This window comes from Paramormyrops kingsleyae, chromosome 11 (genome assembly GCF_048594095.1).
Source record: "Paramormyrops kingsleyae isolate MSU_618 chromosome 11, PKINGS_0.4, whole genome shotgun sequence".
Lineage (NCBI taxonomy): Eukaryota > Metazoa > Chordata > Actinopteri > Osteoglossiformes > Mormyridae > Paramormyrops > Paramormyrops kingsleyae.
The window spans coordinates 7,257,846-7,285,108 of NC_132807.1; the positions used below are offsets into that span (position 1 = coordinate 7,257,846).

Genomic DNA, 27,263 nt, shown 5'->3' on the forward strand with positions numbered 1-27,263 from the left:
CGAGGAGTCGGAGACAATTTTGGGTACCCGGAGTCGGAGTCGGCAAAAAGTTAACCGACTCCGACTCCTACTAAATTTAAATGGGAATTAAAAAAGTAAGTTGAAATGTCCCAATTCACAAACAGTCATAATGAACTACTTCTCTGCTGTAAGAATAAAGCCCAATGCATGCAGTGCATAATGTTACCACAAAACGAACATGTCAAGTAACCATGAAGCATGCTTTTCATTGACTGTATGCGTCACTATATGGGATGTAATGCACAGGTAAGGTGCGGCACCGCTTTCCATTGTGTCGTGTTCCACTGTTACAGGGAACTGTGAACCTAGCCTAAAGCCCCCCATACATTTACAGATGCACTGCCGATTTTTCGGCCGTTCAACGAGTCATCACGCGTCAAACGCCTGAAAAATCACCTGGTGTGTTCTCAGCTCCGTCGGCTCCCCTTCGCTATGCGCTACCCTTGAAACCTTGTTTTCATTGTGTTTGTCTTTAATCTGGCATTATAGTAGAGTGTTGGCTTCCTAGCCAGTAGTTCTGTGGTGAAATGACATGTATGTTGCCTTCCTTTCCTTCAATGGATGTAGAAAATACATTAGCATAGTATATACATACAGAGGAGTCGGAGTCGGAAGATTTAGAAACTGAGTCGTCGGAGTCGGAGTCGGAGCATTTATCTACCGACTCCACAGCCCTGTTATGTGTTTGTGTCATTGAGGGTGTGTGGTATTTCTTCATGGAAAATGTGTGTGTGCAGCAAAGATCTAAAATGCCAGCACCTGGTTTAGAGTCCCAGATGATTTTGCAGGTTGATGTAGGGATATAGCTCTTAAGGTGAGGAATGAAGCAAACATTGCGATTTGTACGCCCCCGAGGCCTGTGCATAGGACTCTTTTTGAAGAAAATAAATGTTATAAAGGCAATAAAGACGCAATAGAATTTCTGCAAGAGCAACATGCCCACTCTGTCACAGGTGACGAATGAGTGCCCTCTCCTCTAGTACCTCTTTTGTCCAAGGCAGATGATGGGAAAGGTGTGTCTTGTGCCTCAGTTAGTGATGGGCATAGCAAGCTGCTTGGTTTTGTTTTTCATTTGGGGTGATTTCCTTGGATGAATGTGGGTATTCTAGCCATAGGGGTGCCCAATGTAGCCCTTCTTGGGTCTATACTCTTAACTATTGCCTGTCCCTGTGGGATTTGTACTGGATATACAAGTAGCAATTAGCCTGCTGGGAACAATAAGCTTCTTGTTGGCCTTGTAGAGTTAGAGACACAAGAATTGGCCTAGTCTGACGTAGACACTTGTCAGGAACTTCTTTTTTAACTCTTGATTATACCCTGGTTTGGATTGCAACAGTCTTCAGTAGGCGTCTCCAAATATTTTATGCACATATATAATATTTGTAAATACTGTGTTTACATTAATGTATGAAGTGAAAAAAGCAAACACACATTCCAGGCATAAATTTGGGAAAACAGTTATATCTGTCTTTGATGAACTGCACATCCATCCCAGGCAGAATTTTGGCTCTAATCCCAGTTTGTATACCTGCTCTGACATCAATTGGATGTAATTTGTTTCATGGGATATAGTGAAACCTAGAGAGCTATGCTTTATCCACGACAGTGTCCTGTTCCTTCTCAGAAATGCACTCAACATTCTTTCCCCTATCTGACCTGCTTAATGTTGTCTTCTGCATTGTCTTATACATAATAACAGAAGAATAAATGACACAGCCTCACACATGGCCTCAGCAGGAATAGACATAGAATCGTGTTAATAGGTATAAAAATGCATAATATGGAAGTTACACGTGCATTGTCCCCTATAGTTTAATGCTTAAAGCACATTAACTGGACATGTCAATTGCTATACTATACTATAGTATTGTACTATACTACAATACTATATTAGTCCATAAATAAATTCTATCATTTGTACCTTAAATGGATACAGTCCGGTTGTTATTAGTGATGGAAAAGCATTGGTGACTGGAATGGGTAAAAAAACTAGCTGCAGAATAAAAAAATCTTATCACACTGGCGACCATTTTAGTCACCATCTGGGGCCCTGTGTTAGGACAGGGGTTCAGAATGGTCAAAACTATCCTGTAGCAATGATGACTGGGAATCCTACATCAGCTGTGCTAGAAATAAGAATCAAGACACTGACTAATTTCTGTGCTCATAATGATCTACAATACTGCAGTCATTTTTAAAGCATGATGATTCATGACTTGACCCTTTCAAAGGCAGAAAACTGGATTGTAATACACCGATAGAAAAAAAATGTGCAATGCATATTGTATTGTTATTTAAACAAAATCTGCAAAACTGAATTGAGTTTTCTCTCTGCTCTGCCTCCAGGTTTGAAAAGATTTTCTAATTCCGTGGTATGGTGTACCTTGGTTTTGAAGGGTATGAGGAAACTACACGTATGGATATTCCACAGTTTCGTGCTTTCAAATAGTTGCATAGCTTGGAGACTCTCTGGTCTTTATGTTTAGTCTTTACTACTTGAAAAACAGCACAGAGTGGCCCCTTGGATAACTTTGTGCACCTTAATTATCTTTTTCTCACAGACCCTTAATCCTTACTGTGCTGAAGTTTTCAATTAAATTGAAAATATTAACTGCCACTATGTCCTGATTTGCAATCTAAATGCTTCTCCAAGCTATGGAATCCTAATGTTTAGGAGGTATTAAAGTGGTTAAGTGGAATAAAGCTAGTAAAGGTACACGTTTTAGGATAGACTCCCTGCTGTCATACCATAAGAGGCTTAGAGAAATTGTCACTTGACACAGAGATTTCACTGCTGTTTGTTAAAGATTTTTTTTCTTACATCAGTCTTCTACTTCTTATGTCTAGAATAAAATATTTTGCTAATTTTTATTTCATTTTTCCCACTTTCAAGTGGATATTAAACTCATTTTGTTGGAACAGTCTTGACAGCTGAAATGCTGAAAACATGTTCTGTCCAAGTGCTCTCTTCAAAGCTCCCCTCAGACACCATTTTATAATCAGCATGTCAAATTGTAATTAAAGGTTTCAGATACGAAGTACTTTCAGACAGAACAGAACTTGTGCAGCACAAATTTCGAGATAATTGCTACCTTTTAATCTCGAGGAAGAAAGTCATTAAGGAGGTTTCAAAGTAAGATGGAGCTGGGAGAGACAGTCCTGGCAGGTATAGTGTGATCTTTTTAACCTTTGTCACTTAAAGATTAGGAAATGGATAGTACAGAGAGTGACAGCACTATGTTGCTCCACCAGCTCCTCTGAAGTATACATTCTGCACCCCAGCTTAATTTTTTTTGTAACTCTGACTTCATTATTTTATTTATTTAAATGAATGATTCAGTGGCTTGGGCTGCTTCTGTTTGAAATCCACTTGAAATTTCTTTAAATGAACCTTAAGCTATTTAGCTCTGAACATCCATTCTCTCACCTCTCTTGTTTTTGGGCAAACAGAACGTCTTTTTCAGTGTTTAAAGCAATCATGGTGAAACAATAAACCAGGAGGACTACTGAGTGCTTGGACTGTTTGCTCTGCCCCCCCCCCAGTATTGATATATCTGATGGAGGGGCGGTTGGGACGGGGGGAATGAGGGCATTGGGCCTCGCAGCCTGCATGCGAATCAGATGACGGCACTGTGACAAGCATCCACAATGGACAGCGGTCATGTGAATGCCCAGTGGGGCGAGGGGGGGCGGGGGCTTAGTTACCTCGAGGTGTGATTTCTCAAAACCTCTTGGATAAAGTAAATGAAGGGCCACTTGTGCCACTAGGGAGCCACCAATTGAGGGGGGGGCAAAGGTGGTTTGGCATGGCAGGCTTGAACAGAGCGGCGGCTATTCTTAGGAGAGAGCCCTCCACTTTATCGGTAGCTGACTGAGGTGTGTGGGTTTACTTTTCTCTTACGCTGGCGCACATTGCCAAGCGGAGTGTTTGTTCTTCATTTTACTTTGATGTGTCTTTATATATATATATATATATATATATATATATTGCAGACTTTTTCATTTAGACCGAATTTGCGTTTACATTTTTCTTCTCAGAATCCTTATAATTCATAAAGGGTGTTAATTCATGTTGCGTATGTTCAGACTTTAGAAAGTTGTACAATGAATAGAGTCTTAACAATACATGGTGATCACATAAATTATGCTATTAATCTCTTTGGTATCAGTGTCTCTAAAAACTGCATGGCATTTTAACAAGCTGCAGATGCTTATTAAAGCCCACTCGTGGTTTATCCACCTGCCATGTTTGTTTACAGTATATCATTAAAATAAATTAAACATGAGGATAGTGATTGATTGCAGCATCACAAGCGTGTTATTTTAATGCTGAACAGTGAAAAATGCAGTGATGTGGAATTCAGAGTTTGGAGGCTAATTAACAACGTGGATTGGCTGGCTTAACGGCAGCACAATGACTCAAAGCGGAGGAGCTGAGAACCTCCTGAACTCTCATTCTTGACTGGCCAGAATGGTCGCCGTATGTTCTGTGTGTGGGGTGTTTCTTCGGCCCCACCCTCTAGTCCTTGTCTAAATGCCAAATCACAACTCTGCCAAGTGTTAAGCCCCTGGCGAACAGAGAACATGGGCCAGATGCAGTCGGAGCCTCAGAGGTTAGCCTGGCCTTATCTATAAAGGTTTGGTCTGTGAAACACTCCCAATTCATGTTGTTTTTTTGTTTTTTTTAACTGAGTGGTGCTCCATCGACGTCTGAGGGGTGTGTGTTATTTTCAGTGTCGTCGTCGTATTTGGAAAGATGCAGTGCAGATGGGTTTGCCTTTTGCGTTGATAATTATGTGCATCTTTGTTTTTGTTTAGCTGGATGCTTTCATGCTCTATTTTTAGCTGTGCAGTCAATTTGCCTCAAATGCTTGTTATGGCATTTTATGTCCCCATTTCCCTCCCTAGGAAATAGCTTTCTTGATTGACTTGGTTTGTACTTGAAGGACAGGGAAACTCACACTGACCCTGCTGGGGGGGGCAAGGTCTGGGAGACTGGTGCAGATGTCTCTAAATTACTGCTATATTGCAAAGGTTGCCACTGTTCCATTAACCGTGATTTCTCAGACGGTGTTTAGGGAAAAGACTGAAAGAGTCTTGAAGCTTCATGTGCGTGGAGGCTGTGAGGATAAAGATGGTTCCCTTGGCTGTTACACTTGATTAGTCTAGCAGATCTGAGTCAGTACTACTAGGAAATACACTTGTGTGTTCACACCAATGGAGCACGTTGTAAATACGGTGTATGACCATATTGTCAGAGCTTTCTAAAACCAATAACTGACAGCTTATCTTTTTTCAGTATCTTGGCACTTCATTGCTGTGAATTCTTAGTTCGGCTTTAAACGCATCTCCCAGCTTTAATGTGGATTCATAACAACATGCCCTTAACAACAAACTTATAGGTGAAATGTCCAACTGAGTGTGTCATCTCATATATATATATATATATATATATATATATATATATATATTTATAAATATATAAATATAATTTCCTACCTACAAAGGGAACCAGAAGTAATGCATTAACTAAAAATCTTTCAGAATTAAATTATGTGCAGTAGTGTTTTATTTCAACTATACATGCTGTGTTAAAAAAAAATCAATGAACATAATTATTTACACATTCACAGTACAGGTTTACAACATATCTACACATTAAAATACTCTGCAAAACATACAACTTTATCTCATCTGCCAATTTAGACAGTATTAGAAATTAAACTGACAACTGGTTTATCTGCACACAAAAGCGGCATTGTGAATGAAATGTAAAGGTTTGGAGAAATCAAACTGCAACATATGGAATCCATACTGCAAAATACAAGGCAGCTCAACATTACAGAAGTTCTGGGAATGGAATACGTGTACAGCACTCACTGTGTACAAAAACTGATCAGCAGATGGTGATAGCTGAATTGAAAGAATAGGCAATTATTAATTAGTCGTTTGTTGTAAACAAAATGTACCTTTGGGCTTATATAGACAAACCAATCTCTCTTGAAGTACAACATAATGAAATTTTAGGAACATTGTTTAAGTTTGAACATTCCTTTAAAAAACTGCTAAGGTTATGTGTATCCAAGTGGAATAATTTCCACTGTTGGAATTGGTCTGTTTATCCCTGCAACACATCAATGAAATATTCCTTTTCAGCCATGTTATCTCTCTGAAATTTTTCACTTGATCGTTATTCTTGTATTAGAGAACCAAAACTGATTTTTTGCAGTTGAACTGAAACTTGAATATCAGTTGAAGCAAACATTTTAATTTGAAAGAACATTTCCCAATATATATGGCAAATTTAAGGGTTAACAGCCTGGGGTGAGTTGGGAACAAGTCTATCTTCCATCCTGTTATCATAACATGTTTAATGCATGGCACTTTAGTGTTGCAAATTAGCACTGTCTTGAAGAACAGACTTATTACACAAAAATACATTTTTGAAAGCAGAGGAAACTAGTGAAATAGTATGCAGATCTTTAGGCTAACCGGTTTTTGTCCTGAAATGGAATGTTTGTCAATTAATGTTTTTTTTCTGTTTTTAATAACTCCAGGATGGGGTTTGGACTGGTCCTGACACACCTCACATCTCTGGCAAAACAGACCCAGTAGGAATACTAGACCCTTTGATCTTCGTGAGAAATCCAATATCCATGGTTATTCATTGAATAAGGCACAAAATGCACAGATCCAGGTAAACTTGCCAAAAAATATTTATATTATATATACATATATTTATACACGCACAAAATGGTCATTACCGGCATGACTCTTTAGGATAAGTTGGTTATTTTTTTTGTGATTGCACAATAACCTTACACAGGGTAATTGTTAGCAGTTCATTCTGATCGTGTATAGAACACTTGTATGTAAAAAAAATAAAATTAAAAATAAAATAAAAAAAAATGCAGTTGAATGATTAGAGACCTATCTTTTTTTTGCAGTGTTGCATGAGAAATGGGAAAACTTGGGGAGAGTTGTAACTTGGCATGCATAGCTACAGTGTTATGCTCCTCAAGGATTGTTACCAGTGCTCATAATTCATAACTAATGAATTCAAAGGCAATGTTCAAACAGGTTACTAGAAACCCTTCCATCCTACATGTTCCTATAGTTGTTCCCTAATGAATCATCACCTGCCTTTGTGTCTAAGATGACACATTAATTTTGCTACATTAGCCCGCTCCTCCGGCCACCATGGACACCCAAGACGGAAGGTGCATAAACGTTCATTTAATTTGGCATCAAAGCCTCCACTTTAGAGACTGCTTCGAAAAGCCAAAAAGCAAACAACACAAGTCAGAAATAAGCATGAGAAATGCTCCCTAGTCTGAAACACATAGCAGCAAGTGCGTTTATTGTAATACACCTTGGGCAGCAGCTTTGCCTGGCAGCTACAAGTTGTTCCCTTTTTGACTGACTGCACATCCAATAGCATAAGTGCCTCTTATTTTCTGAGTGCTTTAAAATGTGGATAAGAATCTGCTCATTAAGTTATGTCCAAAATTCAGCATCTGTCAGTACTCCACAGGTACATCTCTAAGACAAGGTCATACTTTTATGTACAGCATTACATTAGATCTTCACCTTTTCTCCTGGGGCACTTGACTAAGCCGTACGTCTTTTCTCATTTAGCAAAGTTCACATTTTAATGGGAAGACAGTGCTCAGTGGCAGTGTAATGGAACCCATTCTTCAAGTATATCCATGTTGCGAATCTCCGACCTGGGAATGGCGAAGCTGCAGGAAGCTATTGGTCTGGTTCCTCCATGCAGCGTGTTCTCCTCCCAGACACAGCGGTGTGACAGATGCCACGACCATACATGTCCTGAAGCTCTTAAGGAAAACCTCTAATACGCCGTAAGGTGTATGTTTCAAGAGATGTTCAACAAAACAAAAACAAGTAGTACTGCTGGAAAGTAGCTTTCTCAGCCACTGGTAAAATATTCCCTTTTCAAATACTCCAGGTCGGTTGGGTGTCCCAGCGACATTAGGACAACCCTGTTTAGGTCCGTATTATAACATCCGTCATTCTTTAGAATGCAAGGAATCGTCTAGTGGTCCTCAGTAGCTGTATTTGTGCACAGCTCTCGTCTGTGTAGTCTGTTGCACAAAACCACTGGGCTTTGGAGGAACGTCTGGTTTTAAAGATGGGGTCCTTTTGACCCCCATTTGGGGCAGAGAGCCCTGCCCATTGTAGCTGCTCTGTCTAGACACAGAGGGCTGAGGGTGGGCCGCTACCGTTGCAGCATGCGAGTCCAATCTGGAAGGAGGTGTGGGGGGCATATAACCCCCCCTGTTGATACTGGACTGCCGTGACACAGCAGCTCCATTGGAGTTCATGCTTTTTGGAGGTGCTGATATAGAGTGCCTCTGTGACGAGCTCCGATGGTAACCCCTCTGTCTCTCTAAGGTGTTCATTTGTCCCGGTGGGCTGGTTGGCGTGGTGGGCACATCCACCCGTTTCGTTGGACTATTCCGGGGGAGGGATGAGGATGGCGAGTACAGAGATGCTTCTCTGCTGGGGACTTTTGGAGGGATCTCTGTCATACTCATGGCATCCACAGCGTTCTGCCGAGACTTGGGCACGTCTGCGAGAATTGCTTTCATGTTAGTGCCTTCATTTTCATTCAGGTGCTTCAGGAGTTCATTCAGGGTGTTCCTTGCATCCACTGAGCGCCTGTGCTCTTTCCGGCTGGTCCTGGAGCTGGCACCGTGCTCGGCGTGTTGGACTTTGCGCTCCGGGTGTGGCACATCTGCACCGGTGAAAAGGACCTGGTAGCTGTGGGTGGCGTTAGGAAGAACAACTGCACTGGGAATGTGGGCCTGCCCGATAGCTGAGTGGGGGGGCGGGCTGGATGAGAAGTACTGGGGGCTTTTGGCTGCAGAGTCTTTTCGAGGTGTGCTGATCTTGCAGTGGGCCTTGTCCCATTGATTTTTTGTTGGCTGCAGGCCCTTCTGCTGAAGAACGGGTGTAGATTCTGGGGTCGGGAGGGCAGCCAGTTCTGGGGGTTGACCCTGACTACTTAGTATAATTGTCTTTGTGTCGCCAGTTGCCGTATCTTTTCCGTTACTCAAGAGGTTTGTGTAAAGTTTAGGGGAGTCGATACTTTGCTGGTACTCCTTCACAGGGCTATCAAACAGCCCGTTAAGTTTCGCAAAGCTGCCTGCTGAGTCCGTGCAGGACTGGGCAGACTCTGCGTCTTTGTGGACCCTCCTGGGCTTCCGTAGGAAAGCGTCCCGATAGCAGTACACCACCATTCCAGCTATGAAGGCCCCGAGCAGAAAGGCAGCGAACACACAGGTTATCAACACATTCATATGGACCATTTGGTTTGATTCCCCAGACTGAATCTCCCATATACCTGAAAAAGAAATAGCAGAATTTAAATGATTAAATCTAATTAGAGCCGTATGGTTTATTGTGAGATTTCTCTAAGTTTTGGCTGGCCAGTGTCCTATCTGCATTTTCCTGGTGTTTAACTATCTACCTAAATCCAAATCATATGAACTGTGGGGGGAAAAACTAAACAATATACAGATCTGTTACTGCCATTACCTTTTGAAAGGGATAAGCAGATCACTGTGGTATTTGAAGGAGCACACAATATAGCAGTAGTTAGTAACATGCAGATTGCATGGATATGTTTTCAAATTACATAGAAAGATTTAGAATAAGTAAAACAGTGAACCAGAAACTAGAACTTTCTTTCCATGACGTATTCTAGTCTTGCATGAATACATATACCATTGTGAAATAACTGCACACCACTTGAGGAAATAAGTTTTCTTAATGACGTGCAGTTTTTAAAATCTACAGCAATTTTACCCCTGTTAAGTTCAAGAGCCTGCCAAACAGCTGTTTTCATGATTTTTAAACTGCATTTTAGAAATGGGTTCAAAAACTGGGGAGAAACCTTGAGCGTTATCTAATTGAGATTTGTTAGTTTCCACAGACACAAAGAGTTATTTAACAATGCAGTGTGTTACACAGACCTCAGAGCTAAAACAGAGTATAGTGTATAACATAGGCCTTTGGGAATTTTCTACAACTGTGGGTTAGAGGCGTCTACCGGCAGTGAGAGGGAAAGAAGGCCAAAGAAAGGAAAGTTCCCATTAAGTAACTCTGGAGTGATGCGCATAAAACATGGACAGAAAACAGGAGCAGCAGACATAAATCATAAATACAAAACGAAAAGAAAATTGCAAAAACAAAACCACTGCCATATCAGCTGATGGAAATCCTGGATCACAAAATTCTTGATGCACTCGATTAGAATCCTCCAGCATTCCTTGGTGAAAGAACACCTTGTATTACACATAATTACAAACGAATGTCTAGTAAATGCTGCATGACTATCGCACATATTCCAGCATCCTTCACCCCCAGCCGGCTCTGGTTTAGATGGGGTAGCGTGCTGTCCTGGATTCTGGCTCCCTTTCAAAGGGTTTGCTAATGGCAGCTATTATTCCAGGATTTCCATTCAGCTGCAGAGCTCCCCCAGCAAAGGCCTTACCCTGCAGGACACCTGGTAATGATTCAAAAGAATGTGAAGTGGCTGGGTCATCTCGAAGCACGAATTTCCTTGAACCAAACAGTTCAGGTTTCTGAGTGGCAATGATCTGAGGTGATTCTATGGGGTCAGATGCCACAGAGGTGACTGAGGGTGAAACCAACTCCATGTCTGTGGTGACAAACAAACGGTCAACAAAAAAAAAAGCAAAAAATAAAACATAAAAAACAGTGTGTGCACGGTAGACAAAGAGCAGCGTTAAGTGCCAACTTAGTTGATGTGGTCAGTAAGCAGTGGGTTAGTTCACTTAGAACAAGGCACGTTTTTTTAAATATGCACAATACTGATCATATTTTTATTAGGACAATTTGTCACTATAGTATTTTCAGTGACCTAGCCTAATATGCTATTGCACAGGCCTGGTATGCACCAACCTAGTATTTAACTGCCCCTAAAAACAACATATGTTAGTTGGGTAGCCAATATGTTACACTCCTCTGCTAACAGTACCAGACACCATGTCAATAGCAAGAGAAAAGATTAGGAAGTCTGTCTTCATTAATGACTATGTGTGCACAGTGCAAGAAGGGCCGATGAGGTGCAGAAAGGAAAGAGAGAGCTGGATGGGAAGCCATGCAGAAGATGCATATACACGGGGGGGTGGAAATGCTGCTGGTGTCAGTAGAGATGGACCGTATCGCGCCTGGTGTGCAATGAGGCAGCTCGCCCACCTGCCACTACAGTTATGATGGCCAAGAGATGGCCGACCAATGGTTGACGATGGAGTGGAGAGGGCAGAAACAGACTCAACTTAAGGAAAGAAATCAATTGGGGAAAAAAGTAAAACTAACCAGATGTTGGATCACCAAATGATTTGTAATCTGGCGAAGATGTAGTAGCCAAAAATTCTAAAAGAATTAAAGGAACAAGAAATCAGTATAAAGTAATCAAAAAAAGCTCAAAACTAAACGCCTGAAAACCCAACAGCATTTTTATTTTAAATTCAAAAGTAATTATGCGTCACATAGCATATTCTTTTGCAAAGCCAGTTGGGTACACCAGAAAAGGATTTTTTTTTAACTAGAAACCATTTACTTGAAATAGGTCATCCTTGTGAGTCTGCTGATAGCTTTGCATGGCATGTTATGAGTAATTACTATGATGTTAGTTGTAAATTAGGTGCATAAAAATGTTTCAGGGAATTCCTAGGGCATCTCTGCAAGGTAAAGCATGGTTTGACTCTCACCGTGACAGTCACCCAGCTGTGCTGTATTGCCATACTCCACATCTTGTTCATAACCTGAGCTGCTTAGAGGAAACAAGATATTAATATATTAGGGGACTGTATCACAGATGTGTTCTCTTTCAAATACTGGGCACAGTGATGAAGCAACAGCACCTTCATATAGCTGTTTTTAGGCAGTTGAAAGGAGCGAGGTCTCCAGAATAAATCCAGAAGGAACTTACAGCCCACCAGGCTGGATCTTCTCACAGGAGCCATGAGTCATCCAAGCACAGTAGGGGTCCCGCGATGCGATACAAGACCTGAATCAGCAAAGTCAAGTAAAACTTACGGTTACTTTAGAAGGAGGGAGTTTTGGAATCTCTTATCACGGCAAAGCAGCATCAGTTCCGATGAAGCTGAGTGAACTCACTTATGACATGAGCCGTGGCGTTCACAGCGGCTAAGGGGCAGCCGGATGACGCAGCTGGAGAAAGCCACAAAGATGCCATGGTTCTCTTTATCGAGATGCAGAGAGAGAATGCGTCGATCATCCTCGCTGTTTGATAGGCACCTAGACAAAGGGAGAGTAAAGAGAGCGACTAAGGTGGGATATTAATCATCCTATGGGATACCTTGTGTGTAAATGTCCATCAACAGGCTTTTAAGCAGTTATATTCTAGAAAAATGTCTTCTGGAAATGTTGTTTAGCAGTATCTAACACACAGTTTACATGCACACTAAGAAAATTTTAATTATTGTGTTAGTCCGACTGAAATTCAGTTTGGTACAGAAATTATAGCACAGGGAGTTTAAGTCTCGCTAAAACATAGCAAGCTTTTGCATGAGTGCTGCATGCGTTCTCCAAGACATTCAATCATTTTCATCCTAGCTGTTCAAATCACTTCTAGACGGGTTTGTGCAAAATTTATGTTGAACTCCTTTTTTTGTTTTATAAATGCCCCAATATTTATTACAACAAAATCACATTGCAATATTTGAAAATTTTCCAATACCTTGCTGCCATAGTATATTATACAAAACACTTTATTTCTTGTTCTGCAGTCCTGATCTTGTATCTGATCTTCTGACCAGATTGCAATTAAAGCTTGTGTCACTTCATTGGTCCATGCATCCATTATTATTTTTTTTACATCTGTGATGTAATAGGTCAACTGGAAAAAGCCCAATACTAACAAGCTGAAAGCAGCCATATCACCATGGAGTCGGACGTACTTCGGTCAATAAATTGATTCCCCTCCCGTGCATGTATACTGGGACAAGGACAGTAGTCCGATTTAAATGGTGTAGTTGAGCTGTAACCTTAGCTTGACTTAGCTGCGCATGTAAACGTACTGACACATGCGTTGCCCATTCTTGACACCATTTCAACGATGTGCAGGAAGTGCCAGCATACTTTGCTCGGTTGAAGACATCAATCTCCTCCAGGAGCACACTGCTGTTCAGTGAGAATGTGGAGGACTTCGCCAGGACCTTCAGGAGGATGCCAGCTTCGGAGCCGATAAAAACCACGGTGTAGTTATGATGGGGCCCAGCAGAATTGTCAACTGCTAAAGCAGTCATCCTGTACCTACAAACAGCCTTTTGTTAGCTCTTCCAAATGATGTTTTAACTCCAGGAAATTTAGTGTCACAGTCTTCCTGCTGGAACAGAGGGGTTTACTGACCTGACACGGGTTTTGGTGAACCAGGGCTCGTCCCTGACTGACGGCACAGCGGAATCCATCAAAGGATGGGATTTGATGAAAAGCAGAGTTTCGTCTGGAAAGTCGATGGAGGATTTGTAAGCTTCAGCCGGCCCTCGTCCCGCACAACAGCCTGGCCTGAGGGGAGCACAAGAAGGGATGCATTTACTTTTAGGTTCTTGGGGCCTTTGGTGTTAGCAGATTACTAAGGGCAGTCTGGGGTTAAACTGAGAGTTTCAGTGCCCAGACCACAAACAAACAGTATCGTATTAGTGTTTTATCTACCGTGGCTTTGGTAGTCTCTCCTCAGGAAAAGCTGTCCAGACTGAGTCAGGCGTCTTCTGCTCTTTAAATCTACCCCGAAAGACCTTCTCTATATCAGCCATGGAAAACGCACAAACTGCTGATCCTGGGATACTGCATTTATAAAACAAAGAAAGTGAAAATTCAAATGATGGATACATACAAGCTTTAAAATGATTTCTACTGAACCAATTAGGTGCTGAATATCATATTTTAAAGGTAGGATGCACAGTGCTGGTACCTGTTCAGCTGTGTGGTGAAGACACCAACCACCGTGGGGACCCCATTTATATCTATTATATCTGTAATGGACTGCAGGACATCAAAGTAGAAGAAAGATTCTCCCGGGACAGAGCAATTCAGGCGGGCCTTCATGAAGGAGGTCCAGTGCTTCTCCAGAACTCGCTGGGATCCACCCACGTCATTCTTGCATATGCGCGCCACGCGGGAGAAGACCGCCTTCAAAGCCAGAGGAAAATGACAGTGGAGGTGGCCTGTCAGGAGTCTGCATCATTAGAATATCTTCCAGCTTTGGAATAATCAATTAAGCAGAGAGGCCAATCCTACCAACATCACTGGGTCTTTAAGGTTTGAAGATGCTTAGCAGCCAGTCCGGGCTGTGTCACTGGCTTGTGCCACAACTCAGAGCTAAGTACTCACTAATCAAACACTGGTGCTCTAATTTGCTAAACGAGCTGGGTTAAAGTGAAGGAAGATACTACGGCTTTAAGGCCTTAAATTAACCGCGTGCAACAAGTTTAATAATTCAACACAGCAAATCTCCACCCCTATACAGGTACTATTCAGAGCATTAGCTAGACTGAAATATTTATTGGTCTGTGGTTAAGAGAGAGTGCTTAAAACCACCTGGCAATTTCCTCAGTGATCTATTGGTAAAATTCAACCAAAGTGCAGTAAGTGGAGTGCATACTAATACCTTTTGGGGACAATCTGTTATCACTGAACAGAGGGTTGTGAAAAAGGCTGAAGTAGGCATACAAAGCTTGTGTTTGTAGTTGTACTTTAGAGGCATATAATAAATTTTATACGACACTACAGGGTTGATGTGTTTTGGCGTTTTACGCACAACATTCAACACGTACCTTTCCCAGGCTGTTGTGCTCTGTCGCTATCTCTCTGAAGAAGAAGTAAACGTAATGCCCATAGTCTACGGCGTGTAAGAAGTGTGGTTCTGAAAAACAGCGTTTAGTTTCAGCTTTGTTTCAGACAGGAAAATGCACATAAGGAATATTAACCTGCAAAGTAAAACAGTTTCAACTTTGAGGTACGATTATGTTTCTAAGCTTTCAGGGGCCGCAATCCAGAGGTTGTTAGCGATATAAATGACAAAAATGAGTAAGAGGATCAGCTCAGCACGGTCTGCCCTGCAGCACCTTACCTTTTAACCACTTAGAGTCATACTTGATGGTCCTGAGGGCCGAGCCGTCCCCCATGCTGCGGTAGATCACTGCGTCACTGGCCAGGAAGTCGGCCACAGTGGCCGAGTATAACTTCCCATCTAAGACAACACGTGGGAGAGGTCGTGCCATTACTTAAGTGGAACACTGAGTTGTGTCTGCTACAATAGGCCTTCAATAGACGATAAAACAACTGCATATTTACTAGCTTTGACACTATGGGGCTGTGGTTGCTATGGCCACCGCTGTGCTCTGATCATTGTAATAAAATGATGATTAATGCCTGCGGTGGGGGCCAGGCCCCTCACAGAGTCTCCAGCATTTTTATCCCAGACCCCTACGATCCTTGAAAGAGCCATTCATCATGTTGACTTATTATTTGGTGGGCTTTTCATACCAGCAAATAGTGCAACGTTGGTCTGCTTGGCATCAAATGGGCATCTTGCCAAGCCACTGATTTCTTCGCCATCAAACTCCAGGTTGTCTAGCTGAAGGACAAAGAGAGGCAGGAAGCATGATTAAGCGGCGGGTTCCCCAGTTTGCGGGGCGATGACACACACATACACACACGCATGCATGCAAACGCACACACACACACACACACACATATATGCAATTACAATGTTAAGGCTGAGCCACAGACTTACCCTGTAGTATCTGCACATAGGGTTAAAGCCATTTGTGCCACAGATGAACACTAGGTCTTCGTTTCGGGGAACTAATACTTTGATGAAATTATGGCACTCGTCCTGAGAGGTAATAGAGAGACAAAAGAATGGCGGGACTATCATAAAGTCATAGGGAGCAAAGCGGGTTCAGCGCCGCCTAGTCGGAGCGGGTCAGTGGCTGCGAAGCTTACCCGGTGTTTGCCCTTCATAGCACAGGTTTCTCGGTCTGCTTGGCCTGACCGCCATGTCAGTTTCTGTGTGGTGGGGGGGGAAACTACTTGGTTTCTGCTGCATGTCCAATCTAGTCACAAGCTCATTATGGATCATTTCTGTGATTTAATTGGAAATTTCATAGATATGGGTTAATAGGTAGCAGTGTCTGCACTTACCCTATAGGGAATAATCTCATTCCTGTAGGACTCTCGTAGACTTACTAAATAAACCTGGTCTCTGTCGAAAAAAGGACAAATTTAGGGCGAAGCGTAAAAAAGGGCTTTTTAATACAAAAATCTGCCAAGAACTAATGGTTTTGAACACGGGTATCAGCCTTAAAGCACTGTCAGCTGTATAATAGCCATAAACATTATGGCACAGAAGTACCAAAGCCCAATATAATTAAGAGGTCTCTCAAAGATTTACCTGCCAGCAATGAAAAGTGTGTCTTGAATTTTTGTCATCAACTGAAAGTCTAGCCTGTGCAAAGATTCATTCCCAATGGGCCGTCCTCGGAATACTGGATACTGTCTTGAATCTGTGAAACAGATCAGCAGATGCATTATTCGCCGTGATAGTCGCTTATGAAAACATTACAGGCTACATTACATTACAGACTAGGGGAGTTGACTTGAATATATGACAAACATAATTTTCATTATTTTCATGGGTGTCATCAACCAGTTTAACTGACCTCCCATTGGTTACTTTACTGGTTCCCCTTGGATCAGTTTAGGGATAGACTTCACGAGACTGATTTCTCCGACTACTGTTCTCAAGACGCCTGATGTCAAAGACCATGTTGGTAACTCCCTGTACACTCACATTCTGTTATTTTAAATGTGTGCAAATACACATTAAATTAGTCCAAATCAATTTATCTGCTGCTTTGATAAACCATACTTAGTTACTTTTAGCTGGTGGGGCCAATTATAAATAGTTTTATTCTGACTTTTCACTTGAGCAGCAATATACAAAGCAAAATGGAGAAAAGCGAGCAAATGGCACAAAAATTCCAACAAATTTCTCTGAGCTTGGTAATGTGGGCAGAATGGTGCACAGCAGCTTGGGTACCTGTGGCCTACAGGGAGAACTTACAGTGGTAGTCTATAGAGTCAATGGGCATGTCATCTTCAGGAAAGCTGATTGCCCAAAGGCATGAGGTCATCAGTGACACCAGACAGAGTAGGAGGAGTCCGCTGGGGCTCATGGTCGACGCAGAGAGCGGATGCTTCCTGTTTCGGAGAAATGCGGACGTTACCTGCAAAACACAGAGGCAGCACAGAGTGTTCAGCATCTGTGCTATGTTTGCCTATATTCGCCTGACCTGCCGATCACCTCTAAAAGCTGTTCCATCTGCCACACGCAGCACAAATCGGGGCACTGGTTTCACTTGCCATGTTGAGCGGTTCTAATTTTATGCCAGGTTTCCCGTGTCATGAGCTGGCAAACATATATTGTTACAGCTGTACTGTCCTACCCTGGAAGATCGAGGGAGTCGGTGACATGGCCCCCTGTGAATACCGTGCACACGCACAGATACACGTCAGCATACACGACATCATCTAATCTGCCAATACCCTTCCTAAAAACCCATCTCTCTCCTGAGGGTCTTTGTGTATTACGGCTTACACTGCAGTAACAGCGATGACAACACCACCGCAATGGACAAGGGCTGATCACAAACCTAGAGGATCCTCTGTAGCATGAGTGTCTCTATCCAGCCTGCAAGGGTTAACAAACATGACATGTTGGGCTCTGCCATGTTCTGAGGGTAACGGCAACTGGAGACTAACCGTATGCATATTAATGAATGTTGTACAGTAAAATATTTATGAGGCAAACAAATTATTCATGTGGGCAGAGTCTGGATAGATATAAACAATTTACAGGGAGACAACAAACAGCTCATGAAATGGATTAGCCAGTGGGAAGCAGAGCAGCGGATAGAACCCTGACATACTGTTGATGAAAGCTTCCCCCCTCTACAGCCACGCATCAGCATTGACAATTTTTCAATTAGTCCCAACGCACACCTGCTCCACACTTATGAGCGACATTGACTGCTGATCCATTTAGAGTTTTGACAGATTATGGCGGCAAGCACAGCAGAGAGGAATATTATAGATCTAACTGAAGCATTAACCGCTTTTCATCGTGCTGGATGCCACAGCGAGCGTTCTGGGATGAGTAAGTCAAAGGGGTCATTCTGCTGGAAGTGGTACTGCACCCCCCTGGGTGACCATCCCCCCCCCTCCATTTTTAATTCAAATTTGGAAGTCTGACGTTTTTCAGACAAGTATATCTACGGGGTATTTTTTGTAATTATTTACACCCACGTTTTAACACACTGAGGACAGGAAGTGATGCCACAACAGCCGTTGCTACAGATTTAAAGGAAGCCAAACCATTTTTTTAAACATTCACAATACCTAAAAGGTTAGGTGTTGCCTGCTGTATATCCATTTCCCCCCAGGGGATATTTTATACAGCATTCATTATTAATGACACATTAAGGCTTTGATTTATAGGTTCAGGGTGGGTCTGTAGAAAGAAATGGAGAAAAATGTAATCTAAAGGATTTCTTTCATATTGCCAGTCACCACACAGCAAAAGAAATGGTATTATCACATACAGCAATATGTCTTTCTGCCCCCTCTGTACCAAAGTCTCTGAAAATCCTGGGATGGAACTAGTATCATACAACACATTTCCATTTAGATTATACCCGCACACTAACTATGCAAACCGTTCTGTAATTATCACAGGGGTTTCCGTATACTGAGCTCACGGTATTTTTCAGCTGATATTGGGGGACACGTGAGTTGGTGAGAAAAGCAATAGAGCCTTCAAAGTCCTAATGGAAATTGCTGGTTTTGTAGACTGTCCGGTTTGTTGCCCTAAATCCTTCGCCTGCATCAAAAGGGCTTCTGAAGGCTGTGTTATGTGAACTACTGCAATAAGAAAACAAGCCAACGCTCGTGCACATTTTATACCTTGTCACAACATGCTACACTGCCCACAGCTATACTGCTAAATGGCAACGTGAAATCTGATAAACAGTGTTTGAGGGTCTGTTTTGTGATGCAATACAAAAATTGAGGCGTTGGCGTTTATTCCACACAGATTTATCAACGAGTTAGAATCTGGGACGCAGTTTGCAACTAGGGTGAACTTCTGTAGATTGTGGCAGCATCACTACTCCTCTGCTTGCATAGTAAGAACGTGTGATCTTGCAGTATTTGTGTACGGATTATACCGGCGTTTGTTTTCTTTCAAAGAGACGGAGGGCTGCGGCTCTGCCGCCGGCGGCATCACGCCCTCCAGTAGACGTAGGAACGCGAGGTACGGAAGGAGGCGCGGCGCTATGGCTTTTATAGGCACAGTTTGCACTTTAATGATCCACAAAAGCACATCGCCGCAGCTGTGATGTCCGGCTCCCCCTCGGCCAACAACCTCCGCCGGCAGGTCGGGACGATAGAAACTTCATGTTCCGGGTGTTAAGTTTAGTTACCGACGACTGCCGCGCACTGTCCGCATGAATAAAACGGCCGGCTGCAGCGTTAACACTCCACCGACTACGGCCGTCTTCGGCTGACTCGCTTATCCGCAAGATTGCAGATACCGTTCAGATACGGAGGGGAACTTTGCTCCGGTGCTGTAAAAAATGCAAGTCTTGTCAGGTTAACAAAAGACGGAGCAAACTAACAATTGCAATAAATAAAACATAACTCACGTTGTGTACATGCTTTTAATAATAATTCTGTTTTTAACAAAAACGAACACGATCTCTGTATCCTTCGTACTACTAATATGGCTGTCAAACAGTTATCAGTCTAAGTACTGCGTCGTCGGTAATGTGTAATAAGGTTCGTTACGCATTAACATTATGTGCATAATAGGAAAAAGTACACGTAAATACTACAGAAAATGACTACTAATTTTAATCGCAACTATCTTAAAATTTTAAACCGCATAATGTAAGCACTGATAATACCTTGTTGTATATTTAGAATGCAAGCACCAGAAAGAGTGGCTGTGAAAGTGACAAAGGGCAATTATCCGACTAGCAAAGTGAAGCTGCTGCTCCTGCGAGACGTCGGGTACGGGCCAAGAGTGATGCAATAGCAAACTCGACCGACATCTACTGCTTTAAACGCGCATCAAACCGTTTTTAAAGCACCATTATATGCTTTTTCAGATATAGGTAATTATATTCCCAGCGAACACACATGTGAAATGTATGTGCGAGAGCTGAGTTGACAAAAACTAGGTATGGCCACCCAGATATGAATATTTCAGATATGAAATAGCCTAACACGCCCGTAAGTACTTAGCGAGAACGCACGATAGCTATACTGTATTTTCTTATGTTATTATGCGGTTTAAAATATCTCCGGGAGAGTTGATATTTGCGATGGCGTAATGTCTAAAGATAAGATTACAGAATTTATTTTATACCTGTGCTTGAAATTATACACCATATAATTCGAGACAGGGGAAGGATAATAAACTTGGTATCATTTATAAGCAAAAACACTGTATAATACACGTAAAATTATAAATAGTTCACTATATCGAGTAACGATACAGCTTCCAAGCATCACTAAAATTGACTTACATGTACAGGACGTCCAATTGAAATACAAAACAAAAGCAGCAGGAACCCACCTGGAGGTTTCCAAACATTCATGAAATCTAACACCGGCTCGTCCACAGCTATTCCGCAGCATTTCCTATTTTTATGAATCCGTTCAATTTCGCGTACAAATCTTGGGAATCAGTCCTTTGTCCCGGGTGTCTCTTCGCTTGTGTCTTTATCCAGTACAAGTCAACTTCAACATTGATTCCGATGCCAAGAAAGACAAAAATTTCCTCCTGAGTTGTCCATCTATCCTGTCCCGCGTTAAAGCTTTCTGATCTTTAAAGCTGAAGACCGATCTTACGGCGTAACTGTGCCCCAATCCCACTGACTTTATCGTCCTTTTCGTAAATAAGTTTACCACTCCAGTAACAGAGAGAAAAACACACAGGAGAGGTGTGCACTCTTGTATCATGAGCTATATCAGTTACAATTAATCATGATGTTTCACTACATAATTTAAGCATTTCACATGTTTTGCAAGTGAAAGTACTACATGCCTGGATATAGCGTGCATAAAAATAGCTCATCCAGCGCTATTTTTGTACTTCACAGAGTCGCTAGATGAGTCGGCTGTACTGTATTAGAATACTGAACACTGTCAGGCGGAATCTTTTTCCCTTTCGGCTTTCCTCCTTGGTTATAACAATGCAATTTTCTCAGCACGTAACTCACCTCATCGGAACAGAAATTATGGTCGTTTTATATCCTCGGGTATCGCAAGAAAATCCAAGATGCGAACTCTCCCAACTTCTCGCAGTGCGAACTCCACCAGCGCAAAAACAAACTGATACCCTGCGAGGGTGTAATGCGATCTATTCTGAGTCGCTCCATGGAGAGAGTCGCTCTGCCGCCTACCAATAAGCGCTGCTCTGCTCTACATCCCTCCTCCAACCATTTCTTCATCCCCTTCTCCTGAGAGGTGGGTTCGGGCAGTGCTGCTTTCATTCTCAATATTTACAGCTCGTCTGTCATTTCATTTTACACCTAGAACCAGCTACCTCAAAAAAAGAGGTCGCGGTTGGAATGATTTGCAATTGTTCCAAAGGACCCACGTTGTTCGGTTATAAATATCTTGAGATGTAACCTTTACTTTGATCAGCGCAACCAAACAAGCGGGGACTTAAAGCAGTTTAATACGGACAATTATTCGATTATACCATAGTGCTGTAATGTGAATCACGGTGTTGTTTTTAGACAGAACATTTCTTTTTCAAAAGGAATACGCCTTATTTGATTTCCACTTAAGTGGACTTAAATACTAGCAGTTGTTTTTTCATAAATGTCACTAAACTAAAAAGGAATTGTGTGTCCCTTGTTATGGACCGAAAAATCTGGATAATTTGGACGCCAGTACGGTAGAAAGGTTGCAGACTAATCTCGTTAAATGTAATTGACTGCGATGTGGAAGCCGCGAGTGCAAAGGAAGGACACCGTCCGCCAACTGGCACCTGCGTGCGGGGACCTATTGTTTGCATAAGATTAAGCATTTGTCTCGTGGTTAATTCCGTAACAAAACCATTGCTATTTGTATTAGTTCGATACGAGGCAACGAAAATGAAAGGAAAAGAGAAATAGTAAGTGGTCATAATTTCATTTGCACGTGGGTGCACGCGCACATTGCATCTTATTAAAAGATTTCTTGCTGAGTTCTTTCCTTTTAAATATTAATAACGTTGACATAAGTTCTGTCCCTGCGACCTTACCGGTAAGGCACTTGGATTAAAGAAGGGCAGAGGCCCTGCGTAGTCATTTGTCAGCACTGTCCAGCATCCCCACCTTGGTGGAAATGACATCATTATGCTTGCATGTCTGCCCAAAGACTGGATATTTGAAACATGGCATGGCTGTGTGGTTGTCCTCTGGTGAACTGGCACCTTTCCCTGGATGTGTCCGTGATTATTCTAGAGGCTCGAATGTCAGTGACCACTAGCTTGGAGATGATAAAGTAAAAGAAAAGGTAATTTCCTTAAATTGCCCCAGATTCTTTCATTATTGTGCTTTGAAGGTGAGGTGTCAACAGTGATTTTTGCTGTTTGGCACTTCTTAATGAGAAGCGTCCAGATGGCTTTTTAAGACTGCAATCCTAACTATGGCCCTTTGCCTCTCCTGCATTCCCAACACTGTGTAGATCTTGACTTGCGTGTCAAGCCTTTCTCACTCTGTACAGGGCTATTACCCTCTGGGGACACTGGGATATTCATGACCGTTAACATTCTGAGCCTGCCGATTTGCACCTTAGCGACTAAGCCAGCTTCCAGATGTGTGAACCTTCCAGTGAATCCAGTCTCAAACCTATAATGACAAGGGGAAGTCTAATTAGTGTTAAGGAAGAGAAACCAGTGCAATGGCTTTAATTGCTATGCTGTACGCAGCTTATACAAGTGGGATGTAGTCAGTTAGCAGGCGTGTTCTTTCAGGCAAGATGAATAACCATTGAGAGGGTCCTGAGTATTGACACGGCATGGTAAGAGAGGGGCACTGGTGAACTTTGCCTCTCATCAGCCTCCAATGGCAGAGGGACCAGGCTGTTTCCCGGCTACATGCGGAACTGGCATGCTTCAGCCTGATTTGCGGACAGGAATATCTCCGCAGATGGTCAAGCCACAGAGTCCCTGCCGCCTTGTACGCTTCTGTGACAAATGGGGGATGAGTGCTAGTGTTGCGCTGAAACAGACATTTAATCTGTCATTAATGCTTTTGTGGGGGGGGGGGGTGATTATGATAAAATGTCACTCTTAAACCTACGTATATGTGTAATGGCTGATTTACAGTATATGTGTAGAAGCCATCTTGTCTATTGAATATATAGATTTTACCTAATTGTTGATATTTCTATAGAATAAACCACCATCTGGTCTAATGAACGAAATAGAAAGTCACCATCACTTAAATGTGGGCACTTTTAATGTTATGGAAGGGTCTTGGCTGCAGATGTTATTACATTAGTCCCCGTGGACGGTGAAGCGCAGGCACGTCTGAAAGGGCTGCCGTGTCATGGCTCTCTATCTTGCTATTCTTCTGGAGGATCTTCAAGCGTGGTTGTGGCCCTGAGGCTTCTAGGGGGGTAATTATTTCAGGAGGTTTGTGATCCTCTGCAATACAGTCTGTCTGTCACGTGCAAGAAAATGTGCAGCCTTTAGGTATGAAATCAAGATGCTTTCTTCCCCCCAGTATATAATGAGAGCCATGACCGGAAGGCACTCTGGTAGCATGGGGGGGCAGTGGAAGCTGATCAGACAAGTCATCCATTACTCTGACAGAAATCAAATTAGCTGTCATTTATCTAGTCAATATTTTACACAGCACTACTATGCAGTCTGTTTGTTTGTTTACTTAATTGATGAGGTACAGTACACTCTCAGGCATTTCATGACAATTACTTTCTTATTTAGTCATGGAAATGAATTGAGAATTAATTATTTTTCCCAGTAATTGCCCAGCCAAGAGGATCATAATTTGTGGGGGGAAAGATGGGATTATTTTTTAAATTGTTTTTTAGTTTTTAGTGTTTACAACTGACATCAGATAAATATGGAGTAATTACTGTATGAAAAAAAATATCATCTGAGTGAATTGAAACATTATTTAATAATGCATGCACCATTTTCAAGTTACTAGCAAGTAATCAGTTACATCATTGTGTGTGTGTGTTGTACCTGTAAGCAGGAAATATTGCTTGCAGTGTAATTGTTTGGTGTTACTATTAGTTGTAGCTGTTTCCATTAACAAACAGCCAAAACTTCAGTGGGATCTGCCTAAAATGGTTGATGCACTTTATGCAATTACTCTATATACTGTATGGTTTTGGAAATGACTTTTCTTCAAAATAAATTATACAATGGATAAAGGTCATAAAGATGCATTGAGGCATTGTGATGAATCGATTATTAAGGCGGTGATTTCACTGCATTGTTATATATAACGTTAGAATCAATTTTTTAGGGCAAAATAAAGAACCTTCCAGGTTGCACTCTCTATATGAATATGCTGCAGGTAGATGCACAAATTAGTACCACCAACATGCAGTTTTCCAAAACAAAAGATGGCAGGGAAGGTTCATTTATATTTATAAAGAACACACTGCTTGATCATCTTAGCACTACAGTGGTGATATTTGCACTACGACACTTTGGGGAAACTTGCCTGTGTTGTGGCGCAGAACGCTGTCTTTCATAATCTTTGAGCTGTGATGCTTTTGGTGAACAACTCTCATTTTTACCACAATAAAGTAGTTTTTGCTAAATACGGCACCAATAATCAAGACTCTGAGGTAGGTTCTATGAAGCCTAATGAAAAGTAATGTTAGACGCATGATATTGCATCGGTATAAAAAAAATCAAGATGTTGGCATCGATCCGATGGGTTGATCTTGTCCGATATTTAAACTTTACCAGTATCTCAAGGTAGCGACACCAGAGCCAGAGGCATACCTACTAAAATAATGGCGCTGATTGCATTGTACCATCAGCGAGGGATTTCTTTTGCACATTCACCACTTGGCCCATGTCGTTTATAATTAATTATTAAATCTGGCCCACAGATTGATCTTTTGTTTTCCACAGAATCAAAAACAATGCAACGTTATTCTGCAAATTTGCTCCAGCAAGCTCAGTGAGTTTCACTGTTGCCCCACCCTTCACCTCCATGAGGTAGCGCTTCATTTAATCTTTTTGTTTTTTTTTCTGTACAGTTCAGTACTGTAGTTGGCCTTTTTGACTATTTACACTTTCCCTGTTTAATAATAACAATAAAAAATAATATTCCGTGATTTTACTTTCTTTGTACTCCATAAATAGTGTGTAATTAAGTTGTCATGGTAATATCTTAGGTTAAAAAGGACTGAATTTAGGTCATCAGAATAACTGATCAATTTTATTTGTATAATGCATTTTCACAGTATAACATTGTCTCAAAGCGCTTTACAATATTCTTGCCCAAATCCCCCAGTGAGCAAGCCAGAGGCGACAGTGGCAAGGAAAATCTCCTCAGTAGGAAGAAACTTTGGGAGGAACCAGACTCAAAGGGGGAGCCCAACCTCCAGGGACTGGCGGAGGAAATCAAATGAAGAAAAAAAAATCCAGATTTATACAATTCAGATTTTAAGATTCAAGTGTTAATGCGGAGGGCAGGCAGGTGATGGTGCTGCTTCTGGTGACACGGCAGCAAGGGAGGCAGCAGAGATGCAGCAGGGCAGGAGGGTGAGCAATCGAATTGTGATACAAATTAAAAATTGATGATGCATTGAATCATTTCTTCAATAATCATAATCGAATCAAAATACCTTGGGGCCCACAATTTACAACCCTACAATGGATATTTTGAGTTGAATTTCTGTATGTGTCTAGTGCAGACGTAAGCAGCGTGTGTGTAGACATGGATGCTTCCCCTTTCTTTGGGGCCGCAGACAGAAGGACAGGTGCAGATTACACTTGTGCAGACCACACCCCTGAGCTGCACTAGGTATAGGGCTGGTGTGACAGTGTTAGACCGCCTGTGCAGCACATGTGGCCAGACAGCCCTCCCAGAACAGCTGTGATTTGCCCATGTAGACATATGCGCCCACGCCACCTCGCCAGCCCTGGGCCAGAGCGGCCCCACCCTGCCGAAGCCAATGCCCCCTTCTCAAACTGCACACTGGTCTGCTCTCAAATAAGTGCCTCACGGAGATGGGCCTTGGCAACATAAGCCGAAGCCCCTTTATCCAAGTGCTTTTTGTCCGGTTTTCAGCGAAGTCCAGTGTGTACAGTGTACAGTGTGTAGGTTTTTACTCAGGCAGAAACTCACAATAATAGAGGTTATCAACTTAATTATTTTGAAATGGGAAAAAGTTTGTTTTACTATTACCATGGTTTTGGTGAAGAACTTTGCCTGTGGTTTTGAGTGCATACTACAGTAGCTTTATGCAAGGAGGTTTAATCCAATAAAGGAAAATTAAAGGCATTACTCTAAAATAAAATTTTAGAAATTGAACTGGTGGTCGCTGAGCTCGGTCCGGCCGGGGTTAGTTGACTGTGAGACAGCTGCCTTTCCTGTTGGGTTCACAGGGATTAACATTCACAGACTTTCTGAATGCCTGTGACTTTGGACAGGTGCGAACAGCAGTGCCTTCAGAACAAAAAGTTGCAGACTCAATGTCTAGGATGAGTATTGCCAGTACTGGAAGTTAACAGTGATTTACATGCATCTTCTTGTCCATTAAAAATCCGCCCCTGCCTTTTCCCCAGGACAGATATCAGGGCCAGCAATGACACATTAAACCAGGTGCTAGGACCCAAATACTGCGGGTCCTCGCCCAAAGTTTTTGACCCCTACTCACATGCTTACGGTTTCTCAGGATAATAAATGCTGTTCCCATTACGTAGAACTGCAACAAGAATGCAGGGTGTTCTTTAAGCTTTGCAGATGGGTAGATGGGTCCTTTTTATTGCATAGATACTTGGGGAACCAAGAGCAGCTGGATAGTGTAATCCTGCCTCAACAGGTCACACCGTAAGACAAGCTGCAGCAGGTTTTTATTGTAAGATTCCTAATTAACCAAGACCAATAGGGAAA

At 42.1% G+C, this 27,263-nt stretch overlaps 1 protein-coding gene and 1 long non-coding RNA gene across 11 annotated transcripts in view; one reads left to right on the forward strand and one right to left on the reverse strand.

The window, feature by feature from the left end:
* LOC111845016 (uncharacterized) overlaps positions 1–27,263 on the forward strand; it is a 48,092-nt gene that overhangs the window by 10,964 nt on the left and 9,865 nt on the right. Inside the window, exon 1 of one of the 2 annotated variants that reach the window (XR_002838533.2) lies at positions 19,250–19,534. The exons of the other annotated variant lie outside the window; for it this stretch is intronic. This is a non-coding gene — a long non-coding RNA (uncharacterized lncRNA). Of the gene's footprint in view, positions 1–19,249; positions 19,535–27,263 lie in introns of those variants that run through there. 2 annotated transcript variants of the gene reach the window in all.
* sema6d (semaphorin 6D) lies at positions 5,573–21,590 on the reverse strand. Of its 9 annotated transcripts, none has more exons than XM_023814046.2 (19): positions 21,384–21,590; positions 17,165–17,327; positions 16,493–16,604; positions 16,243–16,303; positions 16,045–16,107; positions 15,833–15,934; positions 15,583–15,673; positions 15,167–15,286; positions 14,871–14,959; positions 14,009–14,226; positions 13,750–13,881; positions 13,447–13,602; positions 13,177–13,350; positions 12,193–12,333; positions 12,005–12,082; positions 11,784–11,845; positions 11,389–11,445; positions 10,541–10,708; positions 5,573–9,388 (listed from the first exon to the last, which is right to left on the reverse strand). In XM_023814046.2, exons 2-19 carry the CDS (start codon positions 17,274–17,276, stop codon positions 8,088–8,090), a joined length of 3,237 nt encoding a protein of 1,078 aa, XP_023669814.2. In that variant the 5' UTR covers positions 17,277–17,327; positions 21,384–21,590; the 3' UTR covers positions 5,573–8,087. The 9 variants fall into 9 exon arrangements, with proteins under 9 accessions (XP_023669814.2, XP_023669811.2, XP_023669810.2 ...); XM_023814043.2 differs by lacking the exon at positions 21,384–21,590 and adding an exon at positions 20,738–21,341 and having other exon boundaries at positions 11,784–11,842; XM_023814042.2 differs by lacking the exon at positions 21,384–21,590 and adding an exon at positions 20,738–21,341.

Bases quoted from the DNA above. Each gene is read 5' to 3' on its own strand.
- sema6d (XM_023814042.2), bottom strand. The intron at 15,935-16,044 runs GTAAGCTTCGCA...ATTACCTCTCAG, and splicing joins CTATGAAGGGCAAACACCGG to GACGAGTGCCATAATTTCAT. The intron at 9,389-10,540 runs GTAAGGCCTTTG...TTTCTTTTTCAG, and splicing joins ATTACCAGGTGTCCTGCAGG to GTATATGGGAGATTCAGTCT.